The sequence below is a fragment of the Anastrepha obliqua genome, chromosome 3, assembly GCF_027943255.1.
Source record: "Anastrepha obliqua isolate idAnaObli1 chromosome 3, idAnaObli1_1.0, whole genome shotgun sequence".
NCBI lineage: Eukaryota > Metazoa > Arthropoda > Insecta > Diptera > Tephritidae > Anastrepha > Anastrepha obliqua.
In genome coordinates this window covers 24,934,755-24,955,601 of record NC_072894.1, presented here as the reverse complement: position 1 = coordinate 24,955,601, position 20,847 = coordinate 24,934,755, and the positions used below count along the sequence as shown (strand labels likewise).

Here is a 20,847-nt window from a genome sequence, read left to right as displayed (position 1 = left end):
TTTATTTAATAAGCTTTTAGTTTATCGGTTTTCAGTAGAATTGTATGCGGAGCCTTACAATGGGAGTAAAATTAAAAGTGATGCTTTCCATTTCAATTCAACCGGGCTATTCGGGTCATGTTCTTCGATTTCGATGTAACTCAAATATGTTGCTCTGTGGTCAAAATAATAAGATACGTATTTTTTTGTTCGCCCGAAAAAATTTTTTTTCAAGAGTTATCGGGAATTTTGTTTTTCGGCTCAAAATCGATTTTTTTTAATTATATAAGAAATTTTTTTTTAAATGCCCATAACTTAGTCAAAAATGAACCGTTTCTGTTTTTTTGTTTCGCACTTTTTGTTTTTTGCTAAATAAAAAATTTTCAAATAATTTTTTCCAATTCTTTCTACGTGAAGTCGCTCGTGTAAGTAATGACGATAATTTTGAACCCAGAATCATTAAAATCGCTTCATTTTTAACTAAGTTATGAGCATTTAACAAAAAAAAAAATCTTATATAATGAAAAAAAATCGATTTTGAGCCGAAGAACAAAATTGCCGATAAATCTTGAAAAAAAATTTTTTCGGGCGAACAAAAAAATACGTGTCTCATTATTTTGACCAGAGAGCAACATATTTGAGTTACATCGAAATCGAAGAACATGACCCGAATAGCCCGGTTGAATTGAAATGGAAAGCATCAAGTAATTGAGTTGCCTGATCTCCCATCGGGTGCGTCCCAGGTGGTGGATAGGGAAGCCCTGACATCACACGAGTGGCCTTCCCTGATGGGGTGGGTTCAACACTCGTGTGATGACTCAAAGTTGGCATAGAATCAGATGCCGCGAAATACCCCCAAACCATCACATTTCCTCCACCGTGTTTAACTGTTTTGAGCAGGTTGTTCTCTTGAAGCTCTTTATTTGACTTTCGCCAAATCTTTTGTGCTCCATCTGACCTAAATAAATTGAATTTTGATTCATTAATAAATATGGTGGTGTTCCAAAAAGCGTCGGGCTTATTTAAATGCTGTTTAGTAAGCCTCTTTTTCTTATTTACCATCGAAATGAAGGGTTTGCGTCGAGGAACCCGACCATGATAGCCAGCCTTATATAGGGTATTCCGAACATTTTGAGGCTTGGAATTGATTTTAAATGAATTTTGCAGAGTCTCGCACAATTTTACAGCCGAAGTTTTTGGATTTTGTGCCACCTTTGACACCACAATTTGCTCCTGTCGTTCGGTTAAATTTTTTTGGCGGCCAGATCTGTTCTCCGGAGCTATTCTGCCAGTATTGCAATAATGCATTACGATATTTCGAATGCTGGATCATGATTTATCGCCAAGTTTGCTAATTTCCACCACGGCCCATTTTGGTCTATGCCCGTTGAAAACGCGATCAAAAGTGATTGCGACCGTATGCAATTCTTAAAACGTACGAATAAGTAAAAAAGCAAGAGTGAAAAGCTAACATAAAGAATGTGCCAAAACTTGTTTGATGTCAATTTGTGCCTTATTTTACCTTTCAAGGTTGAGCTTCTAATTAATCTGTTTTTGCTCAGATACGTAATGAATAAATACATTTAGGAATGCATTTATGAAATACAGTTTTCTATTTATTTATACTTTCACTAGCAAACCCGGCCCGCTTCGCTGGGCAAAGACACGGCGGGTCCACGTTTTGGCATATATTTCGAGACCCTAGTCATCAATAGGTATGAATATTACCCCGTATTAAAGCACTTATCAAGAGCTTTCATTTGATACCCATATTGTACATACACAACCAAAGGTTACCCGGGTCCACGTTTTGACCTATATCTCGAGACTCTATCTACCAATAGGTATCCAAACTATACGGAAACCATCTTCAATACCTACTTAACAATGTGTGTAAGTTTGGTTTAATTCGGTGCAAAGACACGGCGGGTCCACGTTTTGGCATATATTTCGAGACCCTAGTCATCAATAGGCATGAAAATTACCCCGTATTAAAGCACTTATCAACAGCTTTCATTTGATACCCATATTGTACATATACAACCAAAGGTTACCCGTGTCCACGTTTTGACCTATATATCGAGACCCTAGTCACGGAGCGGCATGAAAAATACTCTGTACTAAAGCATTCACTAACAGCTTCAATTTGATATCCATATTGTACGAACACATTCTAGGGTCCACGTTTTGGTCTCTATCTCGAGACTTTAGTCACAGAGCGGCATGAAAAATACTCTGAACTACAGCATTCACCAACAGCTTCCATTTGATACCCATATTGTACATACACAACCAAAGGTTACCCGCGTCCACGTTTTGACCTATATCTCGAGACCCCAGTCACGGAGCGGCATGAAAAATACTCTTTACTAAAGCATTCACCAACAGCTTCAATTTGATATTCATATTGTACAAACACATTCTAGGGTCCACGTTTTGGTCTCTATCTCGAGACCCTAGTCACGGAGCGGCATGAAAAATACTCTGAACTACAGCAGTCACCAACAGCTTCCATTTGATACCCATATTGTACATACACAACCAAAGGTTACCCGCGTCCACGTTTTGACCTATATCTCGAGGCCCCAGTCACGGAGCGGCATGAAAAATACTCTGTACTAAAGCATTCACCAACAGCTTCCAGTTGATATCCATATTGTACAAACACATTCTAGGGTCCACGTTTTGGTCTCTATCTCGAGACCCTAGTCACGGAGCGGCATGAAAAATACTCTGAACTACAGCATTCACCAACAGCTTCCATTTGATACCCATATTGTACATACACATCCGAAGGTTACCCGGGTCCACGTTTTGACCTATATCTCGAGACCTTTTTTTTAATAAGAAGTATCCTATGTTACTTCTAACACCTCCAATAACATGTGTACAAAGTTTCATAATAATCGGTTAAGTAGTTTTGGCGTGAAAGCGTAACAAACAAACTTACATTCACATTTATAATATTAGTAGGGATTAGAAGAAAAGTTATAGCACTGAGAACTTTGATTTTTCGAGTGTGCCAATACTTTTTTGACTCACTGTATATACACGCGCCTTCAGGTAAAAATAATTTTTTTTCTTTTGCGAACCTGGTCTTTTTTCACGAATTGTTTCCTTCAGCTAGTCTAAAAGGGGTCAGTAATATTCAGAACTTTTGTTTTACCAGTTTGCAAGTAATCCACAAACAAAATTCTTCTCGCATTACAAAAAATTGATACTAACACCTTTTTGGCCGATTTCTGGAGGCGAATTCGTTTCGGAGCTAAAAAACTAGGTTCACACCAGCCTTTAACTTCTTCATTTGATTTAAGATCATGGTGATAGACCCAAATCTCAACCTTAGGGGTGAATCGACGCACAAAATCCACTTTATCCTTTCAAAAACCGTCTAAGTGTTGCTGAGAAATTCACATTCGAATTTGTTTTAGTTCCACTCTTAGCGAATGCCACATTCGCCATTGTGCGCACAGCTTTCAGAAACCCAATACTTCAGTGAAAATATTGCTTACGCTGTCGAATGAAGTGCATAGGGTTTATACTAAATTTCTTTCTGTCACGATTTGCCGATACGGTATCTTGTATTTTTTCTACGATTTCTGGAGTTGATGCTGTTTTTGGACGTCCTCAACGTGGATCATCTTCAAGACTTGTACGACCACGTTTATATTCAGCAACCCATCTCCTATTTGTGACGTGCGTCATGTTGTTCCACAAATGGAGGGACCTACAGTTTTAAGCCGACTCCGAATGGTAGATATTTTTTATGAGGGGCAAATGTTTTTTGTTGCAGAAATACAATCAGAGGTTTACTATTGCCTGCCGAGGGGCGAGCGCTATTAGAAAAACCTTTTTTTATCATTTGTGCTTCATGCACGGATACTCGAACCTGCGCACTTCCGAATCGTAGTCACGCACCAAGCCAATCGGCTAAGATGTGCACCCGTATGTGCCTAGTTACCGAGTTCTTCTATATTTTATGGTATTTTTGTTTGTAAAACTCTAATTTAGTAATGTTTTCCAAATTTTCTATTAATTTTTTTATCCTAACACTAAAAGCTCGTGGTTTGACGATTGTAATAACTAAAACCATATTTTCAACTTGTTGGATTTTAACAATTTTTGCAACTTTCGGTATGTTTTTGAAAAAAGCTTTAACAGCCTATGTATATCTTAAGGATTATAAGCTTCCCACAAAAAAGATATTTCCCATTCTTAGAAGACCTATGTTAACGCGAGCTGAAACACACGACAAACATTACCTGACCTACATCAAATTTTTTTAAAGTAAAACTACACTTTTTAAAGAAAAAAGGATTTATTTTGTTTGCGTTGAAGCGTCAACCAAATGATGTTTCGTCTCGGCAATTCAGCAATGCAAAATTTCGCTAGGCTTCGGAAGAGAATAACTAGACAACTTCGCCCACTTCCGATCTGTACCGATTTCGAAATCTGTTGTCGCAAAGTGATACACGCAAACTTTTTCGGCACGATTTTACTCAATATTTTCATTTCATTTTGCCTTTAACAACATAAGCAAACATAACGCCCTCTTTCGCTCACATTTTGTGGCGCAATAAAAAAAGTATTGCCTGCTAATTTTTCGCATTATTGCCTGGCGAAAGTTTTCATTTCCATGCATTTGACTACTTTTTCTTTAGAATTTGCTCTGAAATAAAAAGTAGATTTTTCAAGAGGACATCACGCGTTTATTAGGTAGCTTAAGCCGGCTGAAACAGGGTGAAAATTAGATGTTATGTTGCAGTCCCTTTAATTATTGCCTTAACCATGTGCAATAAAGGTTGTGAATGGAATAGTTTTCGAAACTTGAGGCTTTTTACATTCTTTCTTTCTTTTTCATTGTGATTTATGATTAATTGAAAATAATAATATATGCATGAAGATACCAAGGCGCATTCATTAAAGGTGGTAGCACTAGACCAACAACAATATTTTGTACGTTTGATTGCTAAAGTAAAGTATTGGAAAAGTAGACAACAATAAATGAATTCGTCTTGATTCATTCTGGGCTGACAGCCACATGGAACCGGCCAAAAGAAAAAAAAACAAATCAGCTAATTTGCCGATACCACCTTTAAGGGGACAGATACCTGTAAAATTTCGAAAAAAAATTTTTTTTTTTCATAAAATGTAATATAACCCTTTAAGAATATGTCAATAATTTTTAGAACGTAAATTTAAGTATTTCTTATATTATAGATCGTCAAGCGTGACGACTCTATACTTTGCGTTCGAGTGCTGGGAGAGGTATAGTTATGTTGTATTGAAACTTTAGAGGCGTTTTTCTCGAAACTATATTTTTCGAATTGCCGTACACGATAACTCGAAAAGTTATTGACCGATCTTCCTGAAACTTTGCACACATCTTTTTTATGATATTGTTTTCTATGTGTTAAAAGTTTTCGAAAATTAAAAAAAAAAATAATAATTTTTTCGAAGCAAAAATAGAACGAAAATTCGCCCCAAAATTATTATTTTTTTTTTGAAACATTTTTTTCCTCGATTTTTTTTTCTATTTATTGTTAATTCATATATAGAGATTATGACATTAATAAACAAAAAAATGTTTGGTTATTTGTATTCAGGTCACTGACGCCGATGATACAATGCCCGCCGATTGGAAGAAATGATTAAAATAAAAAAAAAATTTATAATATTTTAATGTATAAATAAATTGTATACCAATTTTGAAAAAAAAATATTGACTTCTTCATTTTAAATAATTTTAATGAAAATCAGGGAAAATATGGCCGTTTACAGGTATCTGCCCCCGTAATAGATTCTCCTTGGAATATAATATTATATATAATTAAATACAAATAAATGTAGTGTATAATATTTTCATTGAAAAAATGCTTACCTATAGTCTTCGTCTGCCTTTGCACCGGTCCCATTGCGTATTATAGTCTGATAGCAGCAATTTATCCGGCCCGATTTGCTGAATGATTTTATTTCACTCTCCTCGACTTGCAGCACGTACTCCTGTGAAGTCAAATTAAAGACGACTGTTGTTAGGGGTTTCTTGTTCGAGCACGGTTTGTATTTTTCACGCTTGAAGTGTTGCATTATATCCGGTGCATGCACATCCACGTCAGGTATTCGGCACAAATCACTCCAAACAAGATAACCTGTGGGTGGTCGTATGATTGTATTTGTGTCATTAGTTAGTGGATTTTCAAAGTTTGAATCAATTAGAGATTCTTTGGTGTTTGTTGTTTGGTCAACTGGCGACGGTGTAGATGGTGGCAATGGTAGTTCAGTATCGGCTGGCGGTGTCAGTAATGGTTTCACATCACTCTCGCCATTCGAAAACAGCCTTTGTTTGTTTACTGATTCTGTGGTCACTAGGTGAGTATTTGTTTGTTTTTTAGAGGCATGTGGAGCATACACATACACATTCCCACAAAACAATTAGACGGTACACGTGGCACGTGGCACAAGGCATTACAGCAAGCAAAATAATAAAACCGGTACAAGCAGTTATGCGAATTGCAGATTTTTTAATATCACATTCCAGAAGTGGTAGTTTTGAATTTTGTTGCGTCAAAGCATGCAAATTAAGTAAAACAAAAACATAAGACATAACAAATGAAATGTGCGACAAATAATTGAACAGACTATCCAAATAAAATACGATTAGTTAAGAGATTAGTTAGTACGTAAATGCAGTACAGCAGTAGCACTGCGAAATCGTAGCAAGAGAGTTAAAACATAATTAAAAAGAAAATCTTCAGTTGCTGTATTAAATATATTACTTAAATTAATAAAATATTAGAGCTAATCAATATTTCTGTATACATTCTGTCAAAAAAGTACCGGAAAGTGGTCAATAAAGCGCAAAATAATAGTTCAATCATCGAAATTTATTTTGTCGCCTTCAAAATAGGCTTCATTCCAAGCAATACACATATCCCAACAGAGCCATAGAGAGCATACCCGGGCCCCGAGGGAAAATTGCAAATGCGGGCCCTTTCCAATGATGTCTAATTCATATAAATACGTATAATCTCGAGTCCGGGCCCCTCTGAAAACTCCGGGCCCGGAGGAAAAAGTACCCGATGTCCCCCCCCCTCTCGTCGGGCCTGTATCCCAACGATTAGTCCAGCTACCTTTTAAACGCGTTTGAAGAGATCTTCTACAGCTTATTCTCCTTAATGGCCTCTCTCGACTCAAAGTGGCGTCCGCGGAGTGGCAATTTAAGTTTTGGGAAAAGGAAAAAGTCACAGGGGGCTATATCCGGTGAATACGGTTCACTTCACTTGCTCAAGCATGTCTTCAGCCACCTTCTTCCGATGAATTTTTTGAAAGAATGAGTGGAGCAGCCACATGTCCCATGTCCAATTGATGGCGTAAAATGTGGCGAATTGATTCGTGAGACACGCCAAGATCACGAGCTACCTCCCGCAAACTTAAATGATGATTTTCCAGCACCATTTCCTTGACTTTGTTAACGTTTTCATCCATTGAAGACGATGATGGACGACCAGATCGGGTCAAATCTTCCACGACTGTTTGTAAAAGCCTTATACTACTCGTAGAGCCGTCTTTTTTATAAAGCACACTCGCTGTAGGCTTTCATCAACATTCTCAACGATTTGGCATACGAAATCCCGTTCAAAATACAAAATTTAAGACAAATTCTTTATTCGAAATGAAAATTGCAGAGCACACCTCACTGATATAATTAAATGCCAAAAACAAGCTAATTTACAGATCATACAGTTGTACCAACATTCCAGCAAAAAAAAAATTTAGACACATGTATGTGTAAATGAACAATTCCCGATATTTTTTTAACAGAATGTATACAAAGTTATTTCTCTGATATTGAAAATTAGTGCAAATATTTTATTTAAGTTTGAAAAAAACTTTTCTGTGCTTGGTAATAGCTTCGCCGGAGTATTCTTTTTTAAATGAACAATTCCCGATATTTTTTTAACAGAATGTATACAAAGTTATTTCTCTGATATTGAAAATTAGTGCAAAAATTGTATTTAAGTTTGAAAAAAACTTTTCTGTGCTTGGTAATAGCTTCGCCGGAGTATACTTCTATAGCCCATGGCTCATGGGCTAACCGTGATGCAAGATTTATTTATTTAAATAGAAAGTCTATGAACAAGAAAGTTGTTTAGACTACTAACACAAATTACATAAGATTATATACAAAATTTCAGAAGGTTAATAAAACATTATTAGGCAAAAAGAAATCAAGAGAGAATCAATCGATAAGAGATGAGATCCGGTTGAATTAGCGCGTTTCGGGCATACTTTGATTTTTTATTACCTGCATAGAAAGGGTAGGAATTTCGAAGTTCTCTTCTTGGAACAATAAAGTTTATTCTTTCAAGAAGGGCAGCACAGTCAAAATTTCCCTTTTTAAAGCCACACATAAAAGTTGGGGAGATAACAGATACACCGATTTTCTGAGATTTCGACACACTGCCTACTGAAAACTCTGATATTGTCAGCTGCCACGATTTACTTGAACGCGTCGATGAATCTACTTGAGTTATTCAAAGAAAACTTGGAAATCTTCTTAATTTACTTTGAGAAGCATCGTAGCATATTGGCTTATATAAGTATTGTCTCTTGTGTATTGTAAAGATTTTGAAGAGCCGCTTTTTCTGAACTTAAGCTGTGTCAGCATGTACGGCAGGTTAATTTTAGTCGCATGATCACCAAGGGGCCAACATTCATTAATTACTGCTGTCAGTCTCAAAGTCGTCTTTATGGATCCTCTGAGAGGATAACCGGCAAAATATTGATTCAGCTCTATACCGACCAGCAACCCTTAATATTCTGGAATTCGTCATTGTCGATGTCAATGACAACTGGGCTTCTCTATTTTGCTCTTATGGCTTAAAATTCTAGTAGCTTAACAGAAATTAAAAATAAGTATGTATGTATGTATAAACTAAGTTTCTACATAGATATCATTAATTTATATACATATAAATTTATATACAATAAAATATAAAGTAAATAATTTTGAAGAAAACACAAATTTCTGATATCTACGAGTTCAGAGTGTAAAAAAGAATATGAAATATTTAAGGACGTAGTAGTAGAAGTAGTAGGAGAAAACAAAAAAGCTGCTCATAAAAAAGCATCTGCCGTTCGCATTACTCAATAATTAAAGGTTATGCAAAGTTAATATCCTTAAGATACTATATAGTACTTTTGAAATATCGAAAAAACAAAAAAATAAATACTTGAAATTTCTGGACTAATGGATCCCCTTAAATAAAACTACATTTTTAAAATAAAAAACTATTTACTCTGTTTGTGTTGAAGCGTCAATGAAATGTTGTTTCGCCTCAGGCTCTTTTCAGCAATGCAAAATTTCGATAGGCATCGGAAGAGCATCATTAGCCCTCGCCTTCTTCTGATTTGGCCTGAACGAAGTGCCGAACGATTTTACCCATATTTTCTTTTCATTTTGTCTTTTGTGCTATGAACAAACTTAGCGGTCTCTTTCGCTCACGTTTTGTGGATCTACAAAAACAGTAATTCTAATTTTCGCAGTATTACCTGGCGAAAGTTTTCATTTCTATGCTTTTGAGTAATTTTTCTTTGGAATTAACTCTGAAATAAAAAGTAGCCTTTCCAAGAGGATATGACGGATTTATTAGGTAGCTCAATATGACTGACACTGGGTCAAAAGTAGACATCTTACTTCATTTGTGGAAAACATAAAGGCGCACACCATAAACAGGAACAGGAGCTCGGCCAAAAACGCAAAAAGGTTGTAAACGCCAATTATATATTCATAAATGTTAATAACACTTCACATTAAAGGGCAATCTAAACAGCACAGTGCGTCAATGGCAGATTTAAACGTAGACATCGGAGATGAAAAATCAATATTTTTTTTCTGAGATTTTATTATACTCCAAAAGTGCTCTGGTTGTAGTTCATGAGAAAGGTAATTGACTGTTAGCACATGAAGATAAAATGTATTTTGAACTTAAAATATATACTAGGCCATCCCCCGAAATTATAAAAACACCACATATTGAAAAGCTTTAATTTAATGTTTTATGTGTTTAAAAATATATAATAGTTCATTTTTCAACAAAGACCTTAATAATCTCAATTTCAAAGTTTGCTCGAGGTTTTTAAAAATTCAACAAATTTACATTCAAATTTAAATATTTTTAGTTAGAATTTGTTTGTTTTGAGTGCCATGTTTTATATGCCATAAAATTTTAGTGTACTAAAGTGAAAGTTTGAAGTAGCTCAAAATTTTTGTTGAGTTTTGTTAATTTTTCCCACTGAACGCCATTTTTTTATACGGAGAAAACGCGAAACATCGTCAAACTTGCATTTTGTTATATTAAGTAAATAAGCCAACATTAGACAAACTGAAAAATGTCCAACTAAGGCATCAAAGTGAGTAGAAAGTATTCAACAAGCCTCCCCATCGATGAGAGAATCCAAGCAGCTAGCAGATTGCACGCGTCACTAATGAAACTCTTCAAATCGAAATTACTAAACAGACAATGCAAAGTGTTTCTGTACAAAACCATCTATAGACCAGTACAGCAAACCAAAACGGTGTCACCATTTTTTTTTTAATTCTGATGATAAATAATAAAAGTTGGAAGGTAGGGTAAATGGTTCAAGTACCTTCAATGGTTCTGGAAGTTGAGGGTTGAAGTACCATTTTTGACATTTTGATAAAAATTTGTTGAGTAGAATGAACTGGATTAAAAAAAAATAATTAAAATTAAAAAATAAATAAGTATAAATAAAACTGTCAATATGTGCCTACATAAGAATAAATTCGAGGGGTATGTGAACCAAAAGAGACAAATAATTAATTAATGTATATGGGCCCGCAAACTAACTATTTTGAAGATATCGCAAGTTATTCTTCCTGAGTTATTTTTCTACTTTTGGACCATATTATTTATTACCTCCTTAAATACTTTACATTATTTTTTAACAGCCTGTATAATAAATACAAGGAAAGATATGAACATATAAAAAACAAACGAGTTTCACAATGTCATGCAAATACATATAAATCATTGGGTAAAAAAAATGCATGACCCACAGACACGAATGCCACCTGGGCGTATACTCACCCTTCATACCCGGCACATGTGAGTAGTGCAGCACGGGTATGCGCTCATCTGCATAGTTGCTGGCGCGTATCGAACTACTCAAATAGAATACGAAGACCAAAAAAATTAATAAAATTATCAATTGCTTGCGACGTAGCAACCGATATGACCAGTTAAAGTATTTGGCCGAAGGACTGCCTGGTTTGCCATTGTTTGCGACGCACTGCAGAGATTTCTGCCAACAAATCGAAATTGCGTTTTTTACAAGTTGTTGTTTTGAGTTTACACCTGTTGCAGAGAACGGCGCAGTTGAAGATCTGGCTTCATTAGAATTTTCCGATGAACTGTCGTCGTCTGCTACAAGACAATCAGAGGTTAGTTTTAGTACACGCCGCAAATCTGGAATTCGACTAAATTCATATCTAAAAGCGTTAGTGCATTGAAAAATATACCTCCAATATTATGCGATGACTTTGTTGGCGTGGAATTGCATTTATTTGTGTCAGTATTTTTGTTGCTAGAAGTCTCCATTCCATTCCTCACCGAATGTGTCATATTCTCAGCTGCATTTTCATTCATTTTCATTGCCGTCGCTGTTGTATTTTTTCGCGTGATTTACCAGCCGGTGAGGATAATGCATACTCGTATTCTTTAAAGTTACAATGCTGTATAGAAAAAAAACTAAATTTTAAATGAATATTTCAATGAAAATTAAAAAAAATAGAATGGAATTTACCTACAAAATACTTAATATTTATTTATCAGGTTCAAAGTGACACTATCTTAGTTTTTTGTATCATTCATTCAACAAGATAGCAGTGATTTCGACAATTCTCTCTTTTGAGTCAAAAGTTTTGAATTGCGACTGAAATGTCAATTCTTAAACCATTACATTTCGTAATTTAGCTTTTTTTAATTTCGAATTGGAATTGCGCGATTGATTTCAAATAAATGAAATGCATGATACAATGAATGGCGGCCGCCGTAGCCGAATGGGTTGGTGCGTAACTACCATTCGGAGTTCACAGAGAGAAGGTAGGTTCGAATTTCGGTGAAAGACCAAAATAAAGAAAGAGTTTTTTTTAATAGCGGTCGCCCCTCGGCAGGCAATGGTAAACCTTCGAGTGTATTTCTACTATGAAAAAGCTCCTCATAAAAAAAAAATACCAGTCTAACGGTTAGACTCGATAGAAGTGAAACCTTCCGTAAAACAAACTGAGAGAGAATAAGACGAAAGCAGCATTAGGAGCGGGATAATTATAGGTTCATTATAATATTGCTATAAAGTTCATATTTTATTTTCTTCATTTTATCATTATTCATCCTCAATGTTTTCAATTTCAACAAATGATACGAGTGGCTTATGATAGATAAAATATGATACAATGCTTTGGTTTCGATGTTGTCAAAAAAAATACCCAAACGGACCGAAGAAACAGACTTACAAATTTCTTCCATTTTCGTCTACTTGTATTCATATAAAAATTTATGTCTCTTCCCACCAAAGCTAAATGTATTTGTATATTTCTTCTTGTATTTATTCAAGGCCGAAATCCCGGCGGTACTGCAATACCGGGCCAACCCGTGGCAGAGGTGGAGAGCAAGCCCCTAAAACACTCCGCCCATTTCCAAAAATCAGTTTAACATTTGTTGTCCTCCGATGGAGGATCTATCAGATGTTAAGCTGATAAGAACAGATACCACACTACCTAGTCAATAGATTTTCTAATAAACCTTTTGAGAATTACACGCTCACAAAAATTATTTATATCAACATATAATATAACGCTTCGTAACTAAATAACTTTTAGGCCAGCGACGACAGCATGGCGCGGTAGCCGAGCGACTAGCAATGTGAGCTTCCGATCCAAAATCCTTGGTTCGAATCACAAGAAAAAATAAAAGTTATTTTTATTTAGTTCGTCGCTACGTTTATATCAACATATAATATAACGCTTCGTAGCCAAGAGGGTCGCTTTTTCGTTTCACTTTTCCTCAAATCACTCCCAACGATTCTAAAGAAGTTTTCACTTCAAAAAATATCTGCCGTTCGGAGTCGGCATGAAACTGTAGGTCCCTCTATTTGTGGAACAACATCAAGACGCACACCACAAATAGGAGGAGGAGTTCGGCCAAACACCAAAAAAGGGTGTAAGCACCAATTATATATGTATATGATACAAAAAAGAATATAATTCCACTAAAATAAAATAATAAAACAAAATTTTAATATGAGACTTCAACCGATTTGTGAGCCCCAATTAATAGAACACGCTTTGAGTTGAATAAGCTCTTCGTTTCATTGGCCCTTAATCTCTTGGTTACCAAATTTAGTTTTAAGTTTCAATTAAGATCATTATCAATAAACCCAACATTAGCTGCACTAACTCAATTAGCTGGAGATGAATGGCATACTTGTATAAAGGCTCCTTATTTGCTTTATAAGCTGTAATAAGCCTGGTATTAAAAGACAAATTGCCATTCATTTTCACATGTCATGACTGTATGGTTTTGGAAGCTGCTAAGAAATTACAACGAATCTGCTGAAAGTACCAACTTTTCGGACAAAGCGCATTTTCATCTCGACAGCTTTGTTAAGAATCAGAATTGTCATGCTTGGGAATCGAATAACCCACTTTGGCGCGGCTTATGGTGCAGCGGCATTGTTGGCTAAGATTTCTTCCAAAATGAAGACGGTTATAATATGACAGTCTGCGTGGAGCGCCACCGGAACAATTTAGTCAATTTTGTTTTGGCAGCGCAATGAAGAAATGAGTGTTGGCGAATTCTGGTTTCAGCACTACACGCCACACAAACATCCATTTATCGTTACTTTGCCGTGCTAAATTCGATCATCGTCTAATTTATGCCCTAGATAATTATTTGTCTATGTTTTGATTACTATGTTTTTGATTACTCGTGCAAAAATTAATATATTTCAATGAAACTTAGTGCATGCATTACTTTTTGTCCAAATTTGTTAAAATTATCGATATCGGTCGATAAATACGCCCACCTCCCATATAACGTTAATTTTCGTAAGAGGAAAAAACCTGGCGTCTTTGTTATAAAGAAAGCAAAATATTGTCGCTGTAGCCGACAGCAAAATGATAGAACAAGTTGTTTCTAATAGCGATCGCCACTCGGCAGGCAATGGCAAGCCTCCGAGTATATTTTTGCCACGAAAAAACTCCTCATGAAAACCATTTGCCGTTCGAAGTCAACTTAAAACTGTGGGTCCCTCCTTTTGTGAAACAATATCAAGACGCACGCCCCAATCAGTAGGAGGCCGAGCTGGAGGAGGAGGAGGCCAAGTACCTAACAGAAGTGTAAGCGCCAATTATTTATTTTTTTATTTTTAAACACTGTTACTTGGTTACTGGAAATCGTTATTTAAAATTGTTAATATTACTTTTCTTCACAGAGATACGGTGGAAGAGAACTACTTTTAACAGGACAAAGTTTCAACTGACAAACCTAAATGCAGGAAATCACTCGACTCCCGAGCTGAATACAGTAGATTCTGTTTTTATGCAGTAGATACGTTCCACAAGAAACAGTATAAAAAAAGCTACCAGTTCTATAGTAAAACTGTAGATCCGTTTCAAAAGTGCTAAGAACCGCATAAATCCGAAATAATGTAATAAAATCGCATAAAAAAAGGCCACTAGTCCCATATTATAACTATAGATACGTTCCATAGACCGCATGAATCTGAAATAATTACATAAAATCGCATAAACAAAATATTATATTTTTGAAAATTATATCTTTATTTAAGAAATGTCAGAATCGAAAAATAAATTTACGTCAAAAATAGAATCAGACATTACCCACATGTTGCGCATTCGTTTAGGATTTGGCATAAAATCACTTTCGTCACTTGAGGATATGTACACGTCTGATCTAGATGGTGATGCAGGCGGTTCCATACTTGTAGGGTTAGCATTTCTAATATAATCTGTGATGAGTTTTTGCTTAGCTGGTTTGGAATCTTGTTTATATGTACAATTCCCGATAGGTCGACGTGCATTTTTTAATTAAAAAAACAACCGCACTATTTCAAAACCGCATAAAAAAAGCCGCATAAAAACAGAATCTATTGCATCTAAAACTTCTTCAAACTACGACTTGTTTTGATTAATGTAGAATGCCTTGTCCGGAATACACTTCACTTCGGGTATTAAAAATTGTATCGATAAGTACTCTTCAAAAGATGAGCGGTACTATTTGGACGGAATCCATTCAAACACTCAAAGGCAGGAAGAAGTTCCACATTCCGAAGACAGATACTTTAAATAAAATATATTTTAACAATTTTTGAAAATAAAGCCTCAAATTATGAAAAAATCCTGTAAAATAGATTTAACCAGCTGGAGCCAGCTGATATATTAAATATCCCGGCTGCTTATGGCAGAGTTGTAGTGGAAATTTCAGTATAAAATTTTTTGTTTGTTCACCGCACATTTCTGCTGACCAGTTGCTGACACTCAACTGATAAGTTCCCGCAGTTTTACAGAAGTCAATGGAAAATGGATATATGGACTAATAGCTTCGTTTCATTTTAATTTAATTTAGTGCCAAAACCAATAAATAACTAATTTAAACTTCAAAATAATATTTATTGAATAAAAATTAGATTTTCCTCTTCCATTTCTACCCCGCAGTGAAAAATATTATACTGTGCTTGATTAGCTACTGATGGCCATCTGATTGCCAACATTTTACTGTTAGAGCGCGTGACATTAGAATGGCTGCAGAAATTAATTGGCTGTCTCATAAAATTTAAAATTGCGCAATTACTCCAGCTCGAACACACCCTATTCCAAAAAAACTCACACGAAATTCATCAGCCGCCTTGTATTAAGATATGATTGTGATAATAAAATGTTTTTTTCTGCCTTATTATATTGCAGCAACAGCAAACAACAAAGCGAGTTGTTGCTTGTAAATGTGGCTACCTCATTCGAAAATGAATGCTATTAAATTTACATTACCTAATACACGAAAACAATAAAATAATTGTAAACTCTTCATTAGATACTTTTTCATTAAACATACAGCGCAAGAGATTAACAAACTATTCTGTGAATTGACCCTGGCATTTTTCTTTTTAGTTAGTTTAACAGCAGTTGATTGTTATTTCAATGAGACGCCAGCTTGATGATAGAGTTATAAATAGCAGCGTGGAGTAACATCGTGGAATTATGAATCTATAGATACATCTTCTTTTGTGTTCAAGATGAGGTGTATTAATTGGTTATGAATTTCTAATAAATCAATTTTTTATTCAAATATATTTTGCGAAATTAAAAAAAGACATGCCATCACGCTAACTGTCAATTACTATTAAAAAATTATTTAATATGAGTGCGTAATTTTATGTTTATGTATGTATGCTGTTATTAACATATTTGTATGTGAATTGTGTGTGTATGCATGTAAAATTCTATTTTGAAAACATTACAACTAAATACATATCCATACATAGTGGCTCACAGCTTGCCGATTTTATGCAGCACAAACCATCAATTCAAAAGTTTCATAACTACAAAACTAAAAAGAATATTAAAGATATATTAATATCATTGAAGAGAAAAACAACTCAAATTTAATGAGATATCTCCATTTCTTGTGGAAATGTACGTTTAAATATCTGAAAACTAAGAAAACAAAAAATAATGCTTAATTTTAGGTCACAGCTTATTTGATGCAGGCATTTATTATTTTCAAGAAATTAAACCAAAACATGATTTTGAACTTTTTTGAATACTTGGTATAATAATACTGGTATACAACAAAAAATATAAATATATAAATATATAATAAGCTCACTTGGATTAAATGTTTTTGAAATAAGAATAGGGGTAGTCAAAATTTTCAAAAAACTTGATTTTTTTTGCATATTCTTAAAGTAAAATATCTTAAAAATATTGTGTGAAAATTTAAAGTGAATCCGAAAATTACTTTTCAAGTTATTCAACAATTAACAAAGGGCGCTCGGGCTCTACATAAATCGATAGCAAAACTTTAAATGCGTTTTTCTCAAAACTATGTTTTTTGAACTGGTGATCACTGTAACTTAAAAACCGCTTAGTAGATTTCAATAAAATGTATGCTGCTTTTGAAAAACATAAAAAACTCATGCCTGATCGAAGGATTTTTTTAAACAATTAACTGTCGGTTTTTTTTCTCGAAAATCTGGAAAAAGTTTACTGAAGCCGCCATATTGTGGATTTTGAAAAAAACACCTTCGATCAGGCACAAGATTATCTATAAATAAAACTTATTTCTCTTGTCCGATTAGTTTTAGATGAATCTCCAAGGACTTCTGATGATCACCGCAAATGACTTCTGGAGAAACGGGCTCCACACAAACAGCGCTAACTTTTACAATTACTTTTTTTTTTGAAATGTTGCTAAAGTCAAGCCGAAACATGATGTATCATATTAATGCTATGTTTTTATTTTTGTAAAATAAAGCAGCTGACTAGCAAAAATGATTGAAAATCAATATTTTTTCGGGGCTCTGACCACCCCTAACCCCATAAAGCAAAAAGTTGCAATTTTTTTCCTGTAAGTCGTGATAAAAATATTAATTGAAAGCATTACCTACTAAATATTACGATATACACAGACAAATTATAAAAAAAATGTTTGCAGCCATTTTTGCTCAAAAGTTAATAAAAATAATATTCGAATGTTGTTCATCCGTGAGTATTACGTTTGCCCAATTTCGTTCTGAATGCGCTCCGAAGTTTCAAGTCTTCTGCACGTACACGTCCTCGAATCAGCTATTTCTTCTTCAGCTTCATGCAACAATAAGTTCGGTTCTGTCACAAACAAATCAATGATATAGGCGGTGAAACAAATCAATGATGAGGTATTTTTTTGACCTCGTCCGGAGGAGTCGTCGAGGTCCTAAACTGCGATGTAGTATTGCAACGATTTATTTGTGAACGTCTTGGACTTTTTTAAATATTTTTTTGCAGAGTCAAGTGACATTTTTGGGCTTTCAGGCTGTGTACATAAAAAAACTGATTTCTCCTGGTAACCGGCGCCAGTTGGACACACCAAATGAAACCAAGTCCTTCTCCACCTGTTCTTTCCAACGCAGAAGAGGTCTTCCACTTCCCCTGCTACCACCAACTTGTACTCAAATACTTTCAGAGACGGAGAGCTTGTATCCATGAGGTCGGCATAACCCAACTAACGCAGACGTTGAACATTTATTCGCTGGTCATACAGCTCATTGTTCCATTGCCTGCGATATTCGCCATCACCAACATGCAAAGGTCCAAAAATTTTCCTCAGAATCTTTCCACCCGCTTTGCTTCTTTATCCAGCGCGGTTGTTAAGGCCGATGATATCTATATCATCGACATACGCCAACAATTTTACGCTCTTATAAAAAATTGTGCCTGAGCGATTAAGTTCTGCGGCTCGTACGATCCTCTCCAACATCACGTTAAAGGAGATATACGAGAGCGAGTCAGCCTGTCTGAAACCTCGTTTGGTATCAAACGGCTCGGAGAGGTCCTTCCCAATTCTGACAGCGCTGCTCGTATTGAGCAACGTCATCTTGCATAGCCGTATTAGTTTTGCTGGGATATCAAATTCAGACATCCTTTTCGTGCTGTCGAATGTATCTTTGAAATCGAGGAAAAGATGGTGTGTGTCGATTCTCCTGGGTCTTTTCCAAGATTTGGCGTATTATGAATATTTGGTCGATTGTAGATTTTCCTGGTCTTACGCTACGCTGATATGGTGCAAGCAGTTGGTTGATGGTGTGCTTCAGCTTTTCACACAATACGCTCGCTAGAACCTTATAGGCGATGTTTAGAAGACTAGCCAAACGGTAATTGCCACAGATTGCAGCATCACTCATGTTATGGATTGGGCAGAGCACATTTAAATTCCAATCGGCAGGTATGATTTCATCCGACCATATTCTGCATAGAAGCTGATGCATGCATTTTACCAGCTCCTCGCCGCCATGTTTGAATAGCTCAGCAGGCAGTTCGTCGGATCACGTGGTTTTGTTGTTCTTTAGCCGCGTTATCGCTATTCTCACCTCGTCATGGTCGGGTAGCGGAACGACAATTCAGTCGTCAACGATTGGGATATTGGGATCTTTACATTCTCAGTGACATGCGCAGCTGCCACTGTTTAACAGGTTTGAGAAGTGTTCCCTTCATAACTTCAACACGCTCTGATTGTCAGTCACCAGATCGCCGTATTTGTTCATAAAGGAAAACGCCCCGGTTTACAACCTTTTGTAAGCCGTCGAACTTCCTGGCAGAATTTTTGGGCGTTGTTCCTATTGGTCAGCTCCTCGCACTCACGTATTTCGGCCTCTCGTTTCTTCCTTGCAAATTATGCATGTATTTTTTTTATAGTTTTATCAAAAGTAATATTATTTTTTAAGTCTAAGTGCTCTTTTACAAAAATTCTAACAAGTTTTCGTTTTATTTGGTGGATAATGTTAAAATACATACATACATTTGAATGCCTTAATATTGATAAGCCGAGTGCTTTATCAAAAATTTGTAGAATAATTTTCATTGTTATAGTTTCTAACTGCATTTTTTATCACATTTCCGCTTCTTGTTTTTCAAGCAAAAACAACAGCAAATGGAAAGAAACCAACATTTCCAACCCTTGACATATTTATGTATGTATGCCAATAAAAATTGAGAACTTAAGAGTATATGTCCGTACATTCATGCATTTACGGTTTATACACACAATGATTTCGCAGCAACAACAATAGAGAAGAACGAGTAGTCGCTGAGTTTATCAATTAAATCAAAAATAGCATCTGCACAAAATAAAAACATGCACTTAGTGCATAGAAGGGCATTTCGGGATTAATAACAGACCCTGCAGGGAATATCTGAGATAGCGAAATTCCTTTTTAGTTCAGCTTTTTACCAATTCTATAGGCGGCAAATAGCGAACCAGTCTATGTTGATAATATCCTCATCACTCCCGACCATGCATTGCCAACTCCATCATCACTTCCGGAATATGCAGTCGAGGAAAATAAAGTTCAAATAAATTTCACAATAAAGTTCACATTTATATATATAAATCACAAAGCTTTCTTAATTTCCCATAAAAAAAATAGAATATATTCAAATTACTTGCAAAATAGTACTTTCAATGTAGGCATACATTCTGTCAAAAAAATATCGGGAATTGTTCTTTTCACTGGAATGTTGGTACAACTGTCTTCTATAGCGTATAAGAGTTTGACACAGTTTCTGTCAATTAGCTCATTTTTGGCTTTTAATTACTATATCAGTCAACCACAGGTGTGCTCTGCGATTTTCACTAACTGGATAAAAATATCGAACAAAGAATTTGTCTTAAATTTTGTGTATTTGAACGGCATTTCGTATGCCAAATCGTTGAAAATGATGATGAAAGCCTACAGCGAGTGTGATTTATCAAAAACACGGCTCTACGAGTAGTATAAGGCTTTTGCAGCGGCCAAGAAGTCGTGGAAGATTTGCCCCGATCTGGTCGTTCATAAACGTCTTCAACGGATGAAAATGTCGACTAAGTCAAGGAATGCTGCTGTAAAACCATTATTTAAGTTTGAGAGAGGTAGCTCGTGATTCTAGTGTGTCTCACGAATCAATTCGCCACATTTCACACCATCAATTGGGCATGAGACGTGTGGCTGCTCAACTCGTTCCAAGAGAGTTAAATTTCTTTCAAAAAATTCATCGGAAGAAGGTGGCTGAAGACATGTTTGAGCAAATGACAAGTG

At 35.5% G+C, this 20,847-nt stretch overlaps 1 protein-coding gene and 1 non-coding gene across 10 annotated transcripts in view; both read right to left on the bottom strand.

Moving 5' to 3' along the window:
* LOC129241507 (uncharacterized) overlaps window positions 1-20,847 on the bottom strand; it is a 65,455-nt gene that overhangs the window by 6,957 nt on the left and 37,651 nt on the right. For 5 of the 9 annotated variants that reach the window (XM_054877876.1, XM_054877875.1, XM_054877872.1 and 2 more), the window contains exons 2-4: window positions 11,522-11,734; window positions 11,091-11,468; window positions 5,861-6,344 (exon numbers count right to left, since the gene is read on the bottom strand). In XM_054877876.1, coding sequence (XP_054733851.1) covers window positions 5,861-6,344; window positions 11,091-11,468; window positions 11,522-11,654 — 995 coding nt within the window. In that variant the 5' untranslated portion in view covers window positions 11,655-11,734. The remainder of the gene's footprint in view (window positions 1-5,860; window positions 6,345-11,090; window positions 11,469-11,521; window positions 11,735-20,847) is intronic. The other 4 variants (XM_054877878.1, XM_054877880.1, XM_054877879.1 and 1 more) reach the window with 4 other exon arrangements.
* Window positions 12,607-12,802, bottom strand: LOC129243314 (U2 spliceosomal RNA). Its single transcript, XR_008582289.1, has one exon. It is a non-coding gene; the product is annotated as a U2 spliceosomal RNA (small nuclear RNA).